The 14,893-nt window shown below is 35.4% G+C and overlaps 1 protein-coding gene across 1 annotated transcript in view; it reads right to left on the bottom strand.

Moving 5' to 3' along the window:
- Positions 1 to 1,086: 1,086 nt before the first annotated feature.
- The window catches only part of LOC142973552 (A disintegrin and metalloproteinase with thrombospondin motifs 1-like), a 47,403-nt gene continuing 33,596 nt past the window's right edge, over positions 1,087 to 14,893 (bottom strand). The window contains exons 13-17 of the mRNA XM_076115376.1: positions 13,325 to 13,425; positions 9,657 to 9,779; positions 3,581 to 3,685; positions 2,855 to 2,987; positions 1,087 to 1,729 (exon numbers count right to left, since the gene is read on the bottom strand). Of these exons, the coding sequence (XP_075971491.1) occupies positions 1,424 to 1,729; positions 2,855 to 2,987; positions 3,581 to 3,685; positions 9,657 to 9,779; positions 13,325 to 13,425 (768 nt within the window). The 3' untranslated portion in view covers positions 1,087 to 1,423. The remainder of the gene's footprint in view (positions 1,730 to 2,854; positions 2,988 to 3,580; positions 3,686 to 9,656; positions 9,780 to 13,324; positions 13,426 to 14,893) is intronic.

The raw sequence follows: 14,893 nt of genomic DNA on the forward strand, positions 1-14,893 counted from the left end.
TATAATATAATTCTGTATTTGTAAAATAAAGTAGCTGAATCAAACACGCCACCATTTTGGATCACTGATGTTCGAAATTCTTAATTTTGATATATCAAAACTAGCTTCGAACCGTGCATACAAGGCTGTATATTAAGTTCTTGGACTATTGATATTATTAATTGATTAAAAGCCTACTTAATATACATCCAAAGTAAACATACCTTTGACCTTCTTCTTGTATGAACGTTGAGAAGTTACGGCGAACGCTACAAAGGGTCTTAACCCATCTTTATTGATTTTCTGAGGCTTAAAAAGTATTTTATGATAATCATCTAAGAAGTTTCAATGTTGCCAAGTTTACAGCTTAGCTTTTAATTTATTGGTCTAGTGAGCCCCGTGAATATTTTGTTTTGATTTGTTTAATTTTTTTTTAATATGGTTTTATATGTTGTAAGGGATTGTACGAATTGAAATAGTATTCAATCATACTACACCGATTTCAGTTCATAATTTTATTAAGTTTAATATTTACTGTCTTATTAAATTTAGAAAGTCGTGCAAGCTTTGATTAGATAAACAGTGCTTTGTCTTTTTCACTCATGTACAGTTTGATAATGTTGAAAAGTGACAAAACGTGATGTTTATTAGTAAGACAGTATACAGTTGAGGCTAGGATAAGTACGGTAACCAAATATTATAACCTAAAAATCTATATCAATGGCTTTTTCCCTGTCATACAAAAAGTATTAGAATTTTCTGGATCAGCTAGCAAGAATCTAACCTGTTGCAGCAGATTTATCAGCACTTACACAAAGCGACTGTCGGCAACTTCCGCGACTCAGCGAGTGGAAATATCGATAATCTGAAGTAAGATCACATCTGTGAGACTTCAGAGATTCTTACCTGCAACCTGCCGGTGCTATCTGACGTGTAGAGGAATTTATTTTGTTAGTTACTAGTACAGTTACGATTGTCGAAAAATAATAATTAGTTAGTTTCTGGTACTTAAGAGAAGAATAATGTTTGAGGTGAAGACATAAATAATTTAGGAGTAGCTTCGGTTTAGTTTGACGAAGAAGGGTCATAAATATATTTAAACAATCATTATTATAAGAATAACACATTTATTACTTGGAAATAGTGTACAATACATTATGGCACTTCGTTGCGCATTATTATACTTTCAGTTTATTACATCGTTAACTTTAATCTACCGCTTACTAATATGGTAAAACAACATACAAAAATACTGGTTACAATGATCCTCCTCCAACCATACGACGGGTACTCCTCGCTCGGCTCGAGAGGCGATCGATTACGCGATCTATTCGGACGTTACGCGGAGGAGTGTCCTCTGGTCTCCCGCTGGACGCTCCCGGGGGCGACGCCTCCCCGCGGCGGGGCTCGGTGTCCGGTCGACACGCAGCGCGGGGAGGGCGCGCTAGCCGTTGCCGCGGTAGTGTTCGCGCTCGACGTCGCGGCACGCGTTACAGCACGAGTTCCTGAAGTGCGGCACGAGACAGAAGCGGCGCAGTTGGTCGCGCGCGAACAGCTCGCAGTACTGCATGGTATCGGCGGGCGCGCACGCGGTGGACGGTGGGAGCACGCGTGCGGTGTGTCGGCGCGGACATGCGCGCACGCGGCAGCGACGCCGGCGCTCGCGGGGCCGCGGGCCGCACGCGCGCTCGTCCGCCGCTGGACAAACGAGTGGCCGCCGAGACACGCCGCGCCCGCAACTTGCAGAACACTGAAATATCATAATACACTACATTGCACGCTCCTATTGTGTCCCTAATGTCTCATTATTTTCATAGGTTTCTGACATACACATTATTTTTCTGAAGAACTTTCTTGAAGTTTATTACAACGAACCAATATTTGGGTATTGAATCGATGATTAAAATCTTGTTTTTCTACCTTTTGACCAGCAATCGAAACTTTTTTCATAACAAACAATTTTATTAACCGATATCTGTGCAACCGTTTGCTTTAACCGAAAATTCGTATATCTTCGGTCCAATCCTATGCGCATAGAAATTTGGTTTCAATACAGCCAGAACAAAATAGTCAAACTTATGGGTATTGGTGCATATAAACGCAAATAACAGCAGTGGGCATTCTTCACGTCGACCTTAATGCATTGGAACGTTCCCACTTAAGTAGGTCGGTCAGACGGTTGCCGCCTTTTAGCGACCACAATATGCATAGACAAACTGAGAGGTAAAGTTAATGGCGCGGTTTACAATAAATTGACATAATATTTTGTAAAACCATAGAAAATATCTAGTGCCCAAACTAATAAACAATTATCTTTGCGCAATCTCAGATCCCTTAAAACTAAGCGTGAAGAATTAGGAGATTTACAAAAAAAAAAACCATTTTCGTGGGAAGAAGAACCTATGTTAATTTCGATTGTTTTTAAGTAAAACTATTTGACGACTTTTTTACCTGAAAGTGAATTTGTTTCCTTTGTGAGGCGATACACGACAGGTATACAAACTAGGCCACTCATGGCTTCATGACTTTTTCATGAAGGTTCCATTTACATTTATATACGGCACCTCTACATGTTTACGCTTGGTTACGCCAGGGATTCGCGCACATACGAACCAACTTACATATTTACGTAAAATCCTGAATTTGTTTCACTTCTCCGTTGTTCGTGGAACGTCAAAAATCACCATTTATCATGCGGCGATATTGCTTTCACTTGAAACCTCAATATTGGTGTACTATAAATATCAAAATGTATTGTTTTGTTAGAACTAGTTGTTTACTTTATGTTCGATTTATTACTGTATATAATACGTTCAGGTCATTGGCCCTCGTTAGTTAGGACCTTAGTTATGTACAATGTTGTGTGTGTTCTCACCTGAGTCCAGGGCATTTCTCGCCAGTACACAGGACACTGTATCCTGTTGCAAGGCTGTGTCTTGTTCGGTTTGGGCGACGTGCAGAGTGCCGGAGATACGCTGCTTCTTATTAACTCTCTTTTCGATGATGCACTTGAAAAGGAGATAATGAGACAGTTAATAATTTATTACATTAATAAAGACCTGTTGCAAGACTTAAGTTCAGTACCCCGATTCTGTACCACTATCGACTACCGACAGCCGGCTAGCTATCGAAATTCTGACATTTAGAATGTACTGCCAAAATGTTTCCTACGACACCCGTCAGAGGCGCTGATCAGATTTTCATACAAAATTTCTCGATGACAGTTCGGTTGTCGGTAGTCGATAGTAGTAGAGAATCGAGGCACAGTTTCGTCTACGATAAGTAACAACATGTGGAAAAGCGTAATCATTGTAATATTTAATTGTTTACGTGGTAATGGTATACTAGTAATCATTTAAATGTTTGTATTACGTAATTTAAATGACTAATGAAAATGAACTGACTTCAATAAAAAACTCAATTTAAACTCTCGTTGTTCATTTTTCAAATGTTGAGTTAGTATATGACACCTATCTGGATGATTGGCGTGAGACAGCCAATGACAGAACAGGCAAAAGATTTTGGGGAAGACCGTTGCCAAATAATGGGTCAGTACAGTTTAATAAAAAAAAGTTAGTAGGTATGTAAAGTAGTGATGTACCTGGCATTAAGCGGCACACAGTAGAGCTGCCTCTCCTGCTGCCCGTCGGTGCCACACGTGGCGCTGCACTCCTCCCACTCGCCGCCCGCCCACGTGAACTCACAGCTAAACAATACAATATCAAATATTACTCACTAATGAATACCGTATATATTCCTGAAATGTTGAAATTATTTGAGTATTATATCGTACTAATATTATAAATGCGAATGTTTGTGAGTACGTATGAATGTTTGTTACTCTTTCACGCAAATACGCTGAAATTTGGTATGTAGGTAGCTGAAGACCTAGAATAACACATAGGCTCCTTTTTCCCTGGAGTTTCCGAGGGATCAGGATTAACACGGTAAGAGATTCCACGCGGACGAAGCCGCTGGCTGCCTCCAGTGTTACATAGTTATTTGACAGACCAAAAGCATATTTTCTTTAAATCACTAAAATGTTTGATGCAACTATCAACCCCTCACTAAACCATAATGTCCTGATGCATGTCTCTCTTACTGAAACTTATTTCTTATAACGTACCATTATAACCATAATACACCTAATCACGTCTTTTACATATAGAGGTTGGCAAAGACCAAAGAACTTAATATTCAATTGAGAACAAAACAATTATTAGGTAAGATGTTTAAACAGCAAACACTTTATTAGTTAATATTCATAGTCGTATAACAGTAGCTATTAAAGCAATTACGAGTATGTAGTATAGTGAAATTCAGGCAATATTCTAGCAGATGTACGGTACACGCGTTATTTGGGTTGCGTGGATCAGATGGTAATTGCCCAGAGCTAATTGCGGCGTGTATGCTAATAACCGACATCAGATTATACTACGAACCGAATACACGTGTATATGGAAGTATTTCAACAATATTTTCGGTAATATATGATGTTGTGGTTGTCGAAAGTGCTATGTTCGGTTAAGTACAACTATTTTCCGAATGGTTTTCTGAAAATAAGTCTTGATGAAAAAGTTTTTACTTTAAGGAGAAATGATTGTCAGTTTTATTATTTTTAACGAGTTAACCCTTTGGTTATCAGACGGAAAAATCAATATACATTTATGTATGTATATAATTTACAGCAGATATACGTTTTTAACAAACTTTGATTTATTTACTGGTAGTATATAAAGCTCTTTTAAATGTGTGCAATGAAACATGTCTTTGCAAGGAATAAACGAGACAAAAAGTACGACAATACACTCGCTTATTATATTAACTTTTCGAAATAATCATACATGTATTCATTCGATACTAAAGACAGATAATACTTCGAAATCTTTGTCAAGTCAAAATACAGATATTGGTTCAGCCTTGTGTCTAATTTAAATCGCAAATTGAAGATGACGAAAGTGAGATGTATAAAGAGCAAATAACTTAGCAATTTATGAATATTTAACGTTGAGACCGTTCCGTAGAATATGTATAAGTAGTTATTAGTTTTGGGTTAGGTTAGCAACGAGAATTAAATATTAAATTGTAGGTATACACATTTGTAAAGGGAATCTCCTAGACTCTATTGTGTAGTTAATGCTTCGCTTAATACCGTACTTCATTGTACATTGAGTATCAAATTGTAAATCTTAAACGATATCTTATGACATATTTTTTGCTACCCGATGTTACGGTTTACATAGGCTTTAGTCGCAGAAGATACATGTACTATTCTCTTAATTCTTTTTGCCCTAAACCGTGTAAAGAGTTTCCCATAGGAGTAGGCAGAGACCAAATGCGCCACTTGGAAAAAACATCAATACATACTTCACTTGCTTAATCTGCAATAATCTATACTAATATACTAATATACTAATAATATTATAAAGCTGAAGAGTTTGTTTGTTCGAACGCGCTAGTCTCAGGAACTACGGGTCCGATTTGAAAAATTATTTCAGTGTTAGATAGCCCATTTATCGAGGAAGGCTATAGGCTATATGTCATCACGCTACGACCAATAGGAGCAGAGTACCAGTCAAAAATGTTAAAAAAAGGGTAACATTTTGACCCATTCTGTCCTATGTGACGCAAGCGAAGTTGCACGAGTCAGCTAGTGTATTCTAAATAGTTAAGATAGAAACTTGACTATAGTTCTCTAAACCACTATATTCCAAGGTTCATAACTTCATAGGATCGATGTAGCTGTCGGTAGCGACAGAATCGTTAAGTACCCGCCGCGGCACAACACATCGTGAATTTTTGATACACCCGACACGTGTGGCTTAGGCAAATTAATCATTCACCTATTGCATTACTTTCATGAGTGACCCACACCTCAGTACGCTTTAGAAACTGAAATTTTATAAAACTTTGCTAAGTGAGGCTGAGCTAAATATCCCAACTAGCACACAAGCTGCTTATACAGTCGTTATACAGCCTGATAGTTGCATAAGAGTCGTTCAAATGCTGTACAATTCTCTATAAGTTGTATACTAGCTATTTAAAAAACCCTTTAACAGCTAGGCGGGACAGTAGCCGTTTAGTAGGAAACTAATGACTTATAGTGATATATGAGCATGTAATTGCATCGCTAGACAGCCTAGGGAAGTATAACTGAGTTAATGGAATCTTCTATAACACCGTTAACTGTATAAGGGGACTTTAGGAGATAAAGGAGTTTAAACGGAGTTATGCGTTGCGCTTATAGCGCTCAAGAGCGTAAATAAGCTTTTTGTAATGCCTTAGGTTCTATAACAGATTTTTTTAGGGCTAGTGTATTACTCATCTATAAAAGAGTTGCGTAGGTCTTTAATAGCGCCTTGAGCGTTATATCAGATATTTATATGGCTTCTGTACAGCAAATAGATGTATAAGGTATCATTCGAAACATTTTTACAGCCATGGGGATTACAGAATTATGTTAAGCACCTAAAGCGCTATAACCGAGTAATATACCTTTATACTAAAGCTTAAAATTATTATCATAATATATTTACATAGGTGCAGTGCTGGTTCAGTCTGTCAACTGTTTTTAAAGAATAAATAAAATAAATAAAATAAATAAAATAAATAAAATAAATAAAATAAATAAAATAAATAAAATAAATAAAATAAATAAGATAAATAAAATAAATAAAATAAATAAAATAAATAAAATAAATAAAATAAATAAAATAAATAAAATAAATAAAATAAATAAAATAAATAAAATAAATAAAATAAATAAAATAAATAAAATAAATAAAATAAATAAAATAAATAAAATAAATAAAATAAATAAAATAAATAAAATAAATAAAATAAATAAAATAAATAAAATAAATAAAATAAATAAAATAAATAAAATAAATAAAATAAATAAAATAAATAAAATAAATAAAATAAATAAAATAAATAAAATAAATAAAATAAATAAAATAAATAAAATAAATAAAATAAATAAAATAAATAAAATAAATAAAATAAATAAAATAAATAAAATAAATAAAATAAATAAAATAAATAAAATAAATAAAATAACTAAAATAAATAAAATAAATAAAATAAATAAAATAAATAAAATAACTAAAATAAATAAAAAAAAAATGATTTTCGAACTATTTTAATATTCAACGACTGACCCCTAAAAGTACGAGTAAAATGCTGGTGTGCGACCAAGTTATATTGAAGCACTCCTATGCCACAACTGCAGAACCTTGAGGTCTACAACAGCAAACACTAGAGCCTTTGTACAGCTTAAGGCGCTAGAGCAGATGTAACCAACTCTGAGAGCTGCTTGATCGAGACGCCATTATAGCATTTGGTAAACATATTTTTTGAGGTTATTACGATCTTTTGAAGATCATATAAATCTATAGCCTGGTAACGTTAACATAATTAAAATCATTTTTTATTACCTATAACCCTAATTAAATTATCTGTAACCCTCAAAGTCTTATTTATGTTCAAAATACAATTTCCAAATCCACATATCTATATAATTTTTGCATTTAAAACTGAATATTTTGAGGGCGCATGAAAATATTGACGATAATATACATATATATTGACAGCAAACTGGAACTCGCACTTTCATATCACGTACACAAAGAAATAAAAGCGATAGACTACTTGTTATTTTAATAATCCAATCCGTAAAAATAAAATGTCTCCTCATTTGTCACTAATGATTCATTTTAAAAAAATATATTTAGTTTACACCATAATAAACCTACCATATTACTAATTTAGAGCGTTAGCATTTATAACCGTTACACAGTAGCGCTAAAATAAGATAAAGGTGGTATAATCGCGCTGCAAGAGCTTTTTCGAACGCTCGTGGCGCTAACCACCTCTGTACAACAGCTGGTAAGCGCCACGACGCTGCGAAAAACCTCTTGTAGCGCGATTATACCACCTTCACCTTATTTTAGCGCCCCTGTATTACTACTATACTACGTACTATTATAATTACTATTTACGACCACTGTAGATCCAATGTCGAGCTATAAGCTGGACAGTATGGGCCTATTTGACGCTACAAGAGATCTGTAGCCGCTTATAGAACCACTATACTTCTTACTAAGGAGCCTAAGGCGTTATAAAAATCCTTTAACCGGCCATTGTGCAGCTTGTTATAGCGCTTGTGTGCTAGTTGGGATGTCCTTAGGGAGTTGACCTTTTTGCGGTGCTAGTCATTGTAAACTAACTTAAAATTTACTGTCTGCTTATAAACCTAATGCGACTACTATAACCTCATAGAAAGAGTTTATTTATTGATTACTTATTTATTCTTTTTTGGTTTGCTAATTTTACTTAATCTAAAAGAAATTATAACATACAAAGCAAGCATATAAGATAAAAAAATATAATTACATTTAAACAAGGAAAAAAATAACTACATACATTAACACTTTGTTGTAGTTTTAAGTGAAGAAGAACATTCCAGTAGGAGGACTCATGACGCCAATTAACTTAATACACTATTAAATGAATAGTCCCCAAATTATTGCCTTAAACATTGCCACAACTTGGAGCCCTAATACTCTTAATTTTTAAACGTCCTGAGTTTTTTGTGATATGTCGCACTAGAGGCCGCCCTCGACTTCGTCCGCGTGGAAACCCTTCCCGTGTAAATCCCGATCCCTCTGGAACTCCGAGTTAAAAAGTAACCTATGTGTTATTCTGGGTCTTCAGCTACCTATATACCAAATTTCATCGTTATCGATTCAGTAGTATTTGCGTGAAAGAGCAACAAACGTCCATACATTCTTACCAACTTTCGCATGTATAATATTAGTAGGATAGCACCTTTCGTCTTTGTGTAGTATGTTTGTTACGTTCTACGTTTCTACCTTGGTACGAAGAGCACTTTAGTGTGGTCCCGGCCCATATATTATGTCTCGTTCCAGTTACCAGCTTGTGAACATGACATCGATAATGGAAGTGCAATTAATTTTGTAACTAACCGATGTGTACTCGGGAAAGGGTTGGTCTTAGTAATAAGCAGTTACGACTTGCCAATTACGAAGCAACTTCAATGTATGTTATTAAATGTTGCCTGTTGCATTTTCAACATGGTTTTATTTAACTACTTATTAACTATTAGATCGTTAACACGTTATGCATTTTGCAGTGACATTGAAAAAAACTACCGTAAGCTAAAGCAAATCACAATTTAACAAGGAAAATGAATGCGTATTACATGACGTATGGTTATTACACCTGGCTCCAAAGATTACATGGGGATTTTTAGAGCAAGTCCCCGTAAAAAGGAAAATTTTGTACCCATCTTTAGCTGAGCGCATTACTCACATGGAGATGTGTAAAATTTGGTTTAATTAAATTTCGTATATTATAAAGAGGGAGTACAGCAAGATGGAATTATTAATTTTAAACATAAATCAATAATTAAGTAACGAATCAGGAGCTCTGTAGTGCCATATTCTGTATACACTCTGTATTGTCGAGTATCGAGGAATTGAAATGTAAAAAAACAATTAAAATGTACTGCCAAAGTAGTTCTCACAGAGCCCGGTAGAGGCTCTTAACAGATTTTCGTGTTAAATTTGTCGACAGCTAGCCGGTTGTCGGTAGTAGTAGAGAATCGAGCTATACTGATTACACTTTTAATTTATTATTTGTTTGTTGTATCTTACCTATGCATGTTGCAGGCTTCATATGTGATGGGTGCGCACTTGTGGTCGCGCAAGCAGCGTGGCCGCACCACGCGGATACCACCACCACACGACGCAGAGCAAGGGCCTCGCTCCGTCGACCATCTGCGAGACAAACCACTAATAACTCAATTAAATATACCAATGCAGCATTCAATAGCATGAATTCGATGTAAAAGATGGCAGTGCTTCAGCTGCAATAATAGAATAATGATCTAGTTCTATTCAATGCATGCATATCTACTTCTTTAAGTTTAGGATTTAATACGTAGTCGTTATTCTACTTAGACGAGGATTCTTTGGTTCGTAATAAAATTATTTGTGTTTGCAGAGGAAAGAATAGAAAACTGGGCTATACAGAGATATTACTATTATTTGTTAACATGTAGCACGCAAGAAGTAACCCCGGTCATGTCTTGTTCTTAATGACATTCGTCGGATAAAATAATTATTAAATTCTCACGAAGTCACAGTGAAGGAGTTTGCTAAACGCTAATGTTCCGTGAAAGTAAAGTCAACATCTTGGAATCAGCGGGTAAATGTCCACTCCGAACTGGACTTCAACAAACAGCTTGAGAGATATCGCTCGGCACACGGATTGGTGACCTCAGTCAATATTTGTTAGTGCACGGTCGGATGCTTCTGCCCATCCTCTCGAATAATCGAACCTCATATACCGAGGCTATGTTTGGGCGAACTATTCAATCGTGGCCAAGATTTAAGATATTAATATTCCAAACGTGAATAGAAGATTGAAATGTACACGAATTTGAATAACTGCCTAGGGTAAAGGTATTTAAGACGTTGATCACGAGGTTTCGGTTTTGATTCCTGCAAAAGTCGGTCGAGCAAAGTGCTATTGAGTTTTTCTTATCTATATTAGAATATTCTCGAAGGAGCTCGTATACAGCAATCGCAAATTCAAAGCACGGCACGGTGACAAAAGTAAAGTCTAACTTGCTGTCTACGATAAAGGAAACTCCTGAAAAACTTTTGATTCTACAGAAACTTGTTACGATTCAAATATTTGTATATGGGTTCAATTCGAAGTTGGCAGACAGTGTCTATTGTATTCTAGGTGATACGAAACCACATTTGTTCCACACTACATACAAGTCTGCAAATATTACACAACAATTAATGATTTTAAACTCTTGCGACTTTAACTTACATAATATTATAATGAAAACGGGTCTAAAACGGGTCTTAAACGCGATTGAAAATTAAAGACTAATCTAAGAAAGACTCCTATTTTATTTACTCGATATTTCGATCGAATTGCATAGACCGTGTAATTTCACATCACCTTAATAATATTAGACAACATTATAAATGGCAAATAAGTTCGTATAAAATTGTAATTAACTACAGAGAATAAAAGAGCATTTAATTAAGTACTTTGTAAGTGGAGTTTGTTGATGGAGTGGATGGGAAATTATGGGACGGTCTTCGTACTCGACGACAAATAGCTCACTTCATTATTTTTAAGAGGAGACAAAGCGATGTGTATGTATGTACAGTAGCGTCCAATATAAATAATGTTGTTTTCCGTCAATCAAAATATTAATCTTGAAAAGGTTCTAGGATGAGAAAATATTATTATCATATAGCTATATGATAATGAAGTAAATGCTAAATGTGTTGCTACGCACAAAATTGAAACGATTCGACTTATTGTTTTTGTAAAATTGTCTTTAAAATACGGGAAAGATTATGGAGATAATAAGCAAAAAAAATGCAAAGAAAATTCGTGAGTGAAGCTGGTCAGCTAGTTTTTATCTAAAAGTAACTCGAGTCGAAAATAAGCCTTATATCTGACGCTTAATAAAGTTATTTTTATTTGTTCTAATATAATAAACACTACCGTGTTAAAAATAATGTCTTTGAGCTTTGTCTCAACTTAAAAGATTAAAATAGACGTTCTTATGTTAAAGAGTTGATGAAGAGTAGTTACAAAAAACATCTACTGTTCTACTTAACCGTTTTATCTAAAAAGAAATGCTCGGCTAATGTCTTTGAAGTACAAATTATGAGAACTTCCGTCGTTAGAGCAAGTTTTTATACCCGAGTTTCAGGTAATTGTTTCAAGAACACTCAACGTAAACTCAAGTTATTTATTATACATAATAAATAATGTATATTAGGGTAAAAATAATTCTTATTTCTTCCTTTGTTCTGTTTTTTTGCCTCAACGGTATTAGTATATTTTAAAACGAAACGAAAATACGACTGTACGATTATGCTGTTATTTTCTTTTAGATAGGGAAAGTTGAATCCCAACTTCTCCCCTGCCTGTAAGGCATGCGTTTATCGCTAGACAAAATGTAATCTACTTTAAAGTTTTACTTTCAGTATATGGCATTACTGACATAACAGACAATTTGTTAGTTGATAAAAAAACACGTTTCATTTAGCAACTAAACTTAATCTTTTCGGAATTGCAACGTGTAAAAAATTACAAAAGGCTTATGTGAAACTAGCTGACCCGCGCAACTTCGCTTGCGTCCAGTAAGAGAGAATGGGTGAAATTTTTCCCCGTTTTTGTAACATTTTTTACTGGTACTCTGCTGCTTTTGGTCGTAGCGTGATGATATAATATAGCCTACGTCCTTTCTCGGGTATCAAAGTATCTCCATACCATACCATTTCGTGCAAATTGGTTCAGTAGTTTAGGCGTGATTGAGTAGCAGACAGACAGACAGACAGGCAGAGTTACTTTCGCATTTATAATATTAGTATGGATGTAACATAATGCACAACTTTAGGAATAAAGTGCTAGCGTGACAGTCATAAGGCTTCATAAAAATCTGATCTGAATAGACGTATTGGAAGAGAATAGTCTGGGACGAGAGCTCGCTGTAGGACAAAGGCAACTTTTGTTTCACTTAGGTACTATTGAAAGTATCGAGGAGACGAATATGCTTGGAAAGTTTGCGAGGTACATTAACGTCGCTTGTTTCCGAACGATACGGGAGAGATTTGTTCAACTTATACGCCTTTGCATGTGCCGACTTTTTGTGAGTGTTCTTCTTAGATGTATCTTTGTCGAGTTATTTGTTCTAGTACAGTTTATTCTTGTTAATATTTTTATAGAAACATTTTGTACCTATACAAGATGAGTAAGATAAATATGTCTTTCGTGACTTTGCAATCTAGAAACAAGGGTTACGAGTTACATACATAGAATCATAGAGACTTAGAGAGTGATCTGTTGCACTGACACAAATAATTATTATGAATAATAAATTTGTAAAGCCAACCAACTTTAACGGTGAGGATGAATCCACAAGTTGGCAAGAGTATAAACCTTGGCTACTTGATCTTGACGAGTTTCATGACCGTTATATCTTATGGCAGGATCAAAATATCTCTTTCAGTTTTCAATCAACCCATAACCATAATGAGGTAATGAATTTTCATGCAGCGTAGTAATTAAAAAAGTTGTCAATTTGCGTTAAGGGAGATTGACGAAAGTATCAAAATTTCAAACTTTTGGATTTGCGAATTGGTTACGTAAAATAAAATGCTGACTTACCTATTGCAAAATAAATAGTCGGTCGAAAAATTTAGAGTCAAAAAAATAAAAACATGGAAGGTGTTTTGTAGATACTCGTAGTATACCTATAGATAAAAGGGTTATTTAATTTTACCTGTATTCCAAGGGTCTAGTGCGGCCCGCAGGTGTGCTGTAGTTCACTGCTACTTCCACCGACACTGTCTCCCCCGATAGTACTGGGTGTTCCGGAATTGCCTGCAAACATTACACTTTGTAAATTTTGTCGGAGTAGGAATTGAATAGTATAAATACGACCTGCAAATAAAAATACAGTAATTTTGTATGTCACTTGAAAAGCGTCAAGGAACTATTATATAAAATGCAGGGAGCATTTTATGAACGTAAAACAATTCAGTGCGCTGAGTAAAACAGAAGGTTGGCCAGAAGCTAACGGGCGCGGCGCGTTCCTTTTACAGCTGGGTGTCGCCGCGCTCATAATTCTGTTTTAACCTGTTCCCCCTTTGTGAAGAAAGCTTTTTAAACTAACCGCACTCGTTTAGCTGAATTGTTACGTTCCTCGAAAAAACCTCTTTGAATAAAACACGATAAAGGAAAATGAGATATAAAGTGAGTACAGTGAGTTCCCAATTAACTTCACGGCACAGTTGAAAGCGCTGTTGAATAATTAAAGCGGCCGCGGATGCCTCGACCCTTATCATCCAATGTTTCGCTTCGTTACACTTTTCATAGTTTATTCCCTTTTGTATTATGTGTTTTTTTTCGCACACAATACGTAGATTACTCAAATTTGTGTCTTTCAATTAAAAATCTCGAAATAATCGGACCGAAAGCGAATGCCCGGCCGTCCGTGAAGTGGGACTTATAAAAAATTGTGGCCGTAAACTCTGACATTTATGATTTCCACGTGGATCCCGAGCTCTATGTTAATGTTAGAAGAAAAGGAAAATACGATAATAATATGTTTCTGGCGATGAGGGCAAAGTAGCTGAATAAAGTAATTTCGGCTCGACAGAGAAGAAACAACTACATACAATCTTATAGTTTGTAAATCTTTCACATATATTGGCATTTCTCAAAGTTTCCCTTTTCTCTAGAGGGAAAAAGGGCAGAAAAGTTATAAATGTTACAAGACATGAAAAATTACTTTATATTGTAACATAAATTCTGAACCACTTTTTTGCATTCACCAGAATACACCTAAATCATTTCTTTTAGAAAATATTGTGTATTTCTGATAGTACAGGCGGGCAGTTGGTTCAGGTGTTCCGATATAAATCCTGCTATAATCCATTAACAATGCAAGCCAAGTTTATTCGTAGTGAACCAGAAGCGACCATCCAAAGTGCCTGTTTAATACAAAGTTGAGCGAGAAACGAACTGAGCCCAGCTGTGCTGAGCGGTGACGCGCCTGACATTGACAGGTTTTGTGTTTCACTCTGTGCGTGATTTTCAGGTGCTATTAAAGGCTCTCACGTTGAAAGCGCCTGAATAAACGACGATGTATTTTTAAATGCGTTGGCCCAGATATTGAAGCATAATTTCTAAGTATAACTTCCATGCAAGGTCGTAAATATTGGTAAATTCTATCAGAATACAGGTTTACGTGTATAATTTTGTGTTTGTATCGCTTGGCATAATTAATATTACTCAAAACTGTTGCTACACTTGTTGAAGTATTCAGTATAACAGGAAACTAAGTCGA

This window comes from Anticarsia gemmatalis, chromosome 6 (genome assembly GCF_050436995.1).
Source record: "Anticarsia gemmatalis isolate Benzon Research Colony breed Stoneville strain chromosome 6, ilAntGemm2 primary, whole genome shotgun sequence".
NCBI classification, from domain to species: domain Eukaryota; kingdom Metazoa; phylum Arthropoda; class Insecta; order Lepidoptera; family Erebidae; genus Anticarsia; species Anticarsia gemmatalis.